Raw genomic sequence first — 9,039 nt, 5'->3', positions numbered from 1 at the left:
AATATGTAATTTATAAATAACAATACAAATTCATTTTTATTAACCTTTTAGGAGTTTTCCTTGAAGAAAAACCGTAAAGGTATAATTACCGATCCAATCATTCCCACTGACACGATATCCTCAATTCTATTCACAGAGATTTTAAAACAAAGATGTGCAAATCAATGGAATTTGTACAGTAGAAGGAAAGGGAAAAAATAAGGAATAAAAAATTCGTAAATCCCCACTCTCACAAATTCATTCTTACAATGTTTTTAATAAGCTCTGGATAGAAATAAGAATATTTCACACAACAAAGGACTGTAGTAATGAATAGGTCTACAAATAAGGTCTTGGTCTTCTCTTCAGAATATGGATGAAAAAATAAAAGATTTGAGCTTTTAATCTGTACTGCAGAGTGAGCAATTTGCAGACTTACCTTCAGCAGAAGAAAACAGCGGAGGATCATTTTTCACTACTTATCATAGAATTTGGAACACTGAGAGCACCTCCCCAGGGAACTAATCGAACAATTATTAAAGAAATAATGATTATAGTTCCTGAAACATCTCAGGGGAAGGAGATGTTAAAGAGTGTTAACTGGAAGAATAATTCTTTTAATAAAATTAGCAAATCAAAATCTTGATATCATGCTATAATCTCTCTCACCTTCACATGGATTGTGCTCTCTTTCATTTATACTTGGCAATTATGCATGTCAAAAATTTATCTTGGTTTGCACCAAGTAAAATTTCAGTACTTTCTTTTTTGTTGTGTCACAGTTCTAACACCGTCAGGATGCACAATGACAGAAATTTATGCCCTATGCATCTATTTTTTTTATAGATGTCAAACACCTCAAAGGTTTAGATCACTTGAAGACATTTAGGTAGAATGACTACAAGTGAAGGCTTTTGGTGAAAAAAGTTGGAGTAGAATAATTTGTCTCACTGAGTTTAGGCTTTTCTGGGAGTCGGCAGAGCATCAGCTTTAAAGTCAGATAGATCAGGAATTAAATCTTGGCTCTACCACCTTATCTACATGACCTTGGGTAAATGACAATTCTCAATATTCATCCATAGAGTAGAGAAAGTATTATCTCACAGTGTGGTGTGATGACATCAGATGACATAGGGATAACCCCTAGCACAATGCCTGACTCATATGACATGCTAAAAAAAATTGAAATTATTTGTGCAGTTTCACCTCTAAACAGTTTATAAGTATGATCTCACCACCTCTATAGGACTGTAACTAACATTATTTCTCTGTTGAAGAATAAAAATATGCATATGTAAAATAACTAGGAGGTTAAGTTTTTCTATCAAGTTTAGATAGCTGGCAAATTAAAGATCCAGAATGCCAATCAAGGTTGTTCATAAGACTCTTTCAATTTAGTCCGGAAACTTAAGAGCAGAATTATGCATACAAACTTTTCTTCTGCATTCCTCAGTACCCAAGTACCCAGAGCTCCTGAGTTCCTTCTCACTTATTACGGAGAAAATAAACCAGTCTTTAACTATGTACTGAGCAATAGCCTGTAGATAAGCAAATACTTATGAAATATAGACGACAAAATTAACTGTTTTACTTTATTTTGTTAAACACATTCTGTGGATCACTTTGTTCATGGCTTCTTTCACATCCTTGTTCCTCAGACTGTAGATCATGGGATTTAACATGGGGATCACTGTGGTATAAAACACAGCCACCATTTTCCCCTGCTCCACGGACTCCTCTGTGGGACGTCTGAGATACATGAATATGAGAGTCCCATAAAATATGATGACAGCTGTCAAATGGGACCCACAGGTAGAAAAGGCCTTCCGTCTGCCATCCGCAGAGTGCATTCGTAGGATGGCAATGAGAATGAACAGATAAGAAATGATGATTACAGTCAGAGAATACGTGAAGTTAATGCCTGCAAGTATAATCATTGTATATTCTTTTACAAAGGTCCCAGCACAAGCCATTTTGATGAGAGGTGGGTCTGCACAGTAGAAGTGATTGATCTCAATTTTCTCACAGAAGTACAATCCATAAGTCCACAATGTTGCTGCCAGGCTGGTCAGAAAACCATATATGTAAGGGAAAGAGATCAGTCGAATGCAGACAACCCTTGACATTTTGCTGCCATAGAGCAGAGGATTCCCAATTGCCATGTATCTATCAAAGGCCATCACAGCAAGGATAAAAATTTCTACATGGACGAGGGCAATGAAGAAGAAACACTGCACCAAACATCCAGCATAAGAAATAGTTTTTGTCTCTGATAACAGATTTTCTAACATCTTAGGGGTGACGTTGGAAGAAAACCACACATCAACAAATGACAGATGACTGAGAAAAAAGTACATGGGGCTGTTGAGCTGTGGACTGACCTTAATTAACATGATCATGCCGATATTGCCCCCTAGGGTGATAATATAGACCACAAGAAAAATGATGAAGAAGAGAACTCGCCATTCCTGATGACTGGTTAGTCCCAAAAGAATAAATTCTGTCACATCGGTGAAATTGAGCATTTTTTCAGTTCTAAGTCAATGTTACTTACAAATCTCTGTGATAACAAAAAGGAAATAAATTTAAAAATTGGGTATTGCTCATTTTTAAATTTATACTTTTATCCATGCCCACTTTCATTATTTCCTTTATTAAGTATCTATGACTGCACTTTACCATTATTTTTAGCAAATCTTTTCTGAGAACTAGCTATGTAACAGGCTCTCTGAAGTTCATTACACTGAACAAAAACATAGGCCTTATTTTGTAACAGTTATACAAAATATTGTGATTGAAACAAGCTAGTACTAAATATTGTGCTTAACCATATTTCCATGAAGACATTTTAAACATCTCTTGTTTCCAATGCTGGGATGTTTGGCTGTTTCCCATTTTTAAGATATTTATGGAGAGTTATAATTCTTTAGACCCAAACTCAAAAATATTTTTTTACCTCATCTGTTTTTCATTATAAGCATATTCTCTATGATTTGAGACAAAGGCCACTTAACTAAATAATTCATCAGTCCTAAATGTCAGATAAAAATATGATTTTAAACTAACATCATACTTGCTCTCATTTAAATTGAAGAGGGACAAACTGACCACAGTTATCATCAAAGCCAAGGAAAAGGGGTGAACCATTTATACATGTTCATACATATTCATACATTATGCATATCTCCTGCATACAGACTCTTTAATATCTAATATATAATTATAATCTACTAGATATGATCCACTCTTATGTTCTGGAGATTCAAAGATAAGTAAGACAAGGAGATTAATTGTCACTAATTATAGTGGTATTAATAGAAGTAAACTTTCTAAAACCATGTTATATTCTTACAAAGTTATACTCGGGCAGAAAGTGGAATGTAATTGGCTCTTCTTTGGACATCCAATGGATTTCTAGAAAAGCTTTTTGGATACTTTGCAAATTTATTTTCAAACATAGTTTATATTATATGAAATGTCTTCCAGAACAATATTTTACAAATTAAATTCTTGAGAAAACACTATTGCCTTGCATGATGTTAACAGGTATTATGGAGAAAGAGTTTATTCATCAAATAATAGTGAGAAATCTTATATCCTGTCTACTCTCTTAGAGATACACAATCCACCTAGTAAAGTTAAACTATGAAAAGTTCTGTGGGAAAGAATTCTATATTCTTAGTCTAGCTCACTTAGCTTGTAAATGAGAGGAAGGGGAGGGAAAGAGAGAGAGAAAGGAGAGAGAGAGATTCTGTTAGTACCAGTGAGTGTTTATGTTCTATAGGACACAGTGTAATTCTATCAATAAGAATTTTGAGATAGCTTTTCAAAGGCACAATAAATTTAATAAATTTATTGGAGATGGAATTGTGTCAAGCTTTCCAAAGGCTAAATGTCATTTATAGGGCAAATTGTTATTCTCAAAACCCTTACTTTAACCTCCAGGATTACACTTTGTTCAAATGCAATTTGAAAGACCTTATTCACAGTTATCGCTGAGTAGTGGCTAGGTAATAACAGACAAGAAGATAAACTTTATTTCCATTATTTCCACACAAAATGAACAGACTTTTATCCATAAAAGTAATCCACTACCTTCCACTCACATCATTTAGAAAGGAAAGTTTTTTCAGGAGAATGGAGAAAGCTACCAACCAAAGTAGATTAGGCTGAGACTACATGACTCCAGAGTCTCAGGCTAATTAATGAAATTTTGAGGCATTAATTAACAGCTTACAAATTTTAGAAATAAAAATATTGCCTAAAATTCCATAAACTAAATTTTTTTGTTCTAATATAAAGACTATCACTCTTTGTATAATCTTAGTGTCTTCTACCCATTTACTACCAGTCCCGAGGCTTCATGCTATCTGCATGAGACTTATTCTTCTCTTCAAGAGTTTTTCAATGTTCAGTTTTGACATGACCATTTGGATTTAAGGATACACAGACATACAGATATAAATTAATGCTTAGAGAATATATGTGATCATATTGATTTATAGTTGAGCATCAATCTATGCATAAAGCAGAGTTTCCTTAAAATTATATTAACACTAAATCAATAGCATTTGCTTTGTTCTTGTTCAGCTCACAATTCATAGTATAGCATGTGTATTAATAAACTGGCTAAAATGATTTCTCTACCAATTTGTCATTAATGTTGTGAAGGTTAAATGACCTTCTTAAAGGTATATATTTGCAAGTCTTTAAAAAATAGTAATATGAAAGTTTTATATTAATACATTCATATTAATTTGGTTTTTTTACAAAAGTTCTGAGATATTCACATTAATTGTGTGTGTCACTTATGCAATTTCCATAAAGCAAAAAAACAAAAAGCGAAAAAACACTAAATGCAAAGAAAATTATAAATCAGTTGCATTATGAGAAGCAACTAAGTGAATACGATGAATGGTGTTTTGCTCTCACAGTTGATGTGACAGTGTTACAAAAGGCTACTATGCAGGTATCGATTACCTATGATGACTCATTTCTTCCTTGATTTCAGATTTGATTGCATGGCACCACAGACAGTTCATCTCGAAAAGGGATATAAAAGATGGTTGGTGTTAGTACTTTGCAAAAGCTAAGTACAAGTGGTGATTAGCCAGGTAACAGAGAACGATGGTGAGCTCATGGGGAAAGTGAAGTGGTTAGTCTGATCTTAAAGAGTCTGAGATCTGGAAAGAAATACACGGTTTGAGGACCTCACAAGCATCTGGAAAGAAATACGTGGTTTGAGGACCTCACAAGCACTGAGAGAATTTTCCTCACCATCTAAAGGCAAAATATACACACAAACTTCCCATATTGTATCATTCTGTATTTGAAATTAAATTACCAATAAATGTGGATATTTTTTTTGCCCCCCAAACAATAAATATTCCAGTTAAAAGAATTCTGTTTTCATTGTCAGACCATGGTTGAATTCTGGCTCCATGACTAATTTTATGAACTTGGACAGGGTTTTTTGTTTGTTTGTTTGTTTGTTTTTAGTTTCTCTATGCTTTAATATAACAGTAATAATAATATTCATTTAATTTTTTTAAATTTATTTATTTACATTAGTTTCAAGTATATAGTACATTAGTTTCAAGTTTATAGTACATCTATATAGTTCATAAAACTATTCCCACCATTGCTCCCTTCCTCCCCTGGCCCTCCATTTCATATTGTGTTAATGAATATGAAAAGAGATATTATACATTAACACTTAATAAATATATAAGGCAAATTATTATCAAATGAACTGGTAATTGTAGCTTCCATTAATAATTTGTACTAATCAAATCTCTGTAGAAAATTCCTCTCTCTCCATCTCTCTCTCTCTCTCTCTCTGCTTCCCTCTCTGTCTCTCTCTGCCTCTCTCTCTGTCTCTCTCATTTCTGTTTCTCTTTCTCATACACAAATAACACCCCTACACACATAATAAATATGGAATAATTGATGTTAATTAATAAAAGAATAAAATCCAAGATGCAACCTTCATCTAACAATCCAAATAGATAAATTTGTATACCAACCTGAAAATGAAGAGAAATATCCCCAATAAGGATGCAGAGTTGAAAACTGAATGTTGTATAAGGATGGGAAAATAACTTATATACCAGACAAAAGAGAAACCATGAGTCTGTGTTTCCCTCAAATCTTTGCCTTAAGAAAAAAGAAGCAATTAAAAAGCTTTTGTCTAAAAGTGACCTGGGGAAAGTACATCTCTAGAGGAAGAGATGACTGTTGAGTTTTTTTTTTTTTTAAATAATAGATTGGCACAATTTTATTTTCCTCAAAGGCACAGGTTCTTTTGAGTGTGTCTTGGGATCAAATAACAAAATTTGCTTTGGGTGTTTGCATCACACTAGACTTGGCAATACTCAACCTGTCTAAGCCAATCTTGTGTCCTCTATTTTATAGTCTGTCCCACTTGCCTTTTCCAGTGAAATTATTATTAGTATTATTACCTATAATTAAGATTATAGCTTATCAAAGCAGGAAAAGATACATCTGCTTTAACTTGCTCAGTTTATAAATATGGAAAACTAGGAACTTAATTATAGTAATAATAAAGCATTTACTGAAATTAGCACATGCCAGACACTATGTTAATTTAATTTAATTCTCATAACAACTTCTTGTAATCATTATTATTCCCATTTTATAGATAAGAAACTTAGAGTCTTAGATTTAGCAACTTACTCAAGGTCACACTTTCAATAAATTGAAGACTAGATTACTGACTCCAGAGTTTAATTCCAGAGTTTATACCATTAATTACCATTAACAAGTACCTTTTAACAGGGCAGACCAAAAATCTCAATACCTAACCTAAAAGGAGTGTCATTTCCAGTATAGGGGTACATGATATATTCTATCATAGTCTTTATGGAGTTGAGGGAAAGAAAAAACACAGTAAACATATCTCTACATCTCCCCCAAATTTTCTAAAGAAAACATTTTAAAATATATTTATGGAAATATACTCTAACTTCCAAAATACCAATGAGATTCTTATAACCTTCTGATAGTCATTATAAGGTGAGACATAAATAGGATCTTAAATGGAAGTCATAGGATATCAAGCATGTTCACATATAAACGCCATTTAAATAAATAATTAATATACATTTGAAAACGTAAAATCACATAGTATGCATTTATATTAACATTGCTTAGAGTTTATAATTATAGCAAGACATGGTGAATTCATATTTGATTTAAATATTTTAAAATAATAACATATAATCACAAACCTACACCTATTCTAGGTACATAAGAGACCATTAGAGTTCTTTTATTTTTCTATTTTTATTAATTTATTATTATTAAAAATTATTCGGTCACATACTGGAACACAAAGATAGCCTCAACAAATATAAGAGGGTTGAAATCATACCAACCATATTTTCTGATCATAATGTTCTGAAACTATAGATCAACTGCAAAAAGAAATCAGGAAGAACCACAAATACATGGAAATTAAACAACACGCTACTGAAGAATAACTGGGTCTGGAAAGAAATAAAAAGAGAGATCAAGAGATACATAGAAATGAATGATAATGATAGTACAGTGTATCAACACTTTTGGGACATGGCAAAAGCAATATAGGAGGAAAGTTCATATCATTACAACTCTATCTCCGAAAACAAGAACGGGCTGAAATAAGCAACCTAATGCTTCACCTTAAAAACCTAGAAAGGGAAAAAAAGATGAAGCCTAAAGTCAGCAGAAGGAAAGAAATCATCAAAATTAGAGCAGAAATAAATGAAATTGAAAACAAAAAAAAAATAGAAAAAATAAATGGTTCTTTAAGAAGGTTAATAAAATTGACAAACCCCTGGCTAGACTCACTAAAGAAAAAAGAGAAAGGACACAAATAAACAAAATCAAGGATGCAAGAGGGGAAATTATGACTGATATTGCAGAAATACAAAGGATCATACAAGAATACTATGCAAAGTATATAACACCAAATTTAATAACCTAGAAGAAATGCAACAGTGCTTAGAAAAATATAATCTTTCTAAGCTAATCAAGATCTGGAAAATCTAAATAGACTGATCAGCAGTATGGAAATTGAAACAATCATCAAAAACCTACCAAAAAGTAAAAGTCCCGGACCAGATGGCTTTACCAGTGAATTTGTCTACCAATCATTCAAAGAAGATTTAGTACATATTGTCCTCAAACTCTTCAAAGAAATCAAAGAGGAAGCAATACTTCCCGACTCATTTTATGAGGCCAATATTACTCTGATACCAAAACCTGGTAAAGATAACACACAAAAAGAAAACTACACACCAATATCTCTGATGAACACAGATGCAAAAATCCTAAATAAGATACTGTGAACCGAATGCAGCAACATATTAAAAAGATTATACACCACGATCAAGTGGGCTTCATCCCGGGGGTATAAGCATGGTTCAACATACACAAATCAATTAATGTAATTCACTACATATACAAATTTAAAAATAAGCATCATATGATCATATCGATAGATGCAGAAAAAGCCTTCATCAAGATATACCATCCATTTACAATCAAAACACTTAACAAAATCGGTATAGAAGGAAAGTACCTTAACATAATAAAGGTCAACATTATACTTAATGGTGAAAAACTAAAAACCTTCTCTCTAAGATCAGGAATAAGACAAGGCTGTCCACTCTCACCACTGTTATTCTGTATAACATTGGAGGTCCTAGCAAGTGCAATCAGACAAGAGAAAGATATAAAAGACATCCAAATAGGAGACGAAGAAGACAAACCATGACTATTTGCAGATAAAATGATTCTCTGTATAGAAAATCCTAAAGACTCCACAAGAACATTACTAGAAACAATAAGCAAATACAGTAATGAATCTGGATACAAAATCAACATTCAAAAATCTATAGCGTTCCTATACTCTAATAATGAAGTGTCAGAAAAAGAAGTAGAAAAATCATTACTTTTGCATTTGCAACAAAAGAATAAAATACCTAGGAATAAATTTAATAAAACATGTGAGGGACCTATATAATGAAAACTACAAGACCCTGTTAAAAGAAATCA

General features: G+C 32.6%; 1 protein-coding gene across 1 annotated transcript; it reads right to left on the bottom strand.

Annotated features, from left to right (window-relative positions):
• Positions 1 to 1,504: 1,504 nt before the first annotated feature.
• LOC105308220 (olfactory receptor 5M3) lies at positions 1,505 to 2,539 on the bottom strand. Its single transcript, XM_011384062.2, has one exon. It carries the CDS (start codon positions 2,502 to 2,504, stop codon positions 1,572 to 1,574), a length of 933 nt encoding a protein of 310 aa, XP_011382364.1. The 5' UTR covers positions 2,505 to 2,539; the 3' UTR covers positions 1,505 to 1,571.
• Between the last annotated feature and the right edge of the window lie 6,500 nt (positions 2,540 to 9,039).

The sequence above is a fragment of the Pteropus vampyrus genome, unplaced genomic scaffold, assembly GCF_000151845.1.
Source record: "Pteropus vampyrus isolate Shadow unplaced genomic scaffold, Pvam_2.0 Scaffold559, whole genome shotgun sequence".
Classification (NCBI taxonomy): Eukaryota; Metazoa; Chordata; class Mammalia; order Chiroptera; family Pteropodidae; genus Pteropus; species Pteropus vampyrus.
The sequence above is the reverse complement of the archived record's forward strand: the minus strand, read 5'-3'. Positions and strand labels throughout refer to the sequence as shown.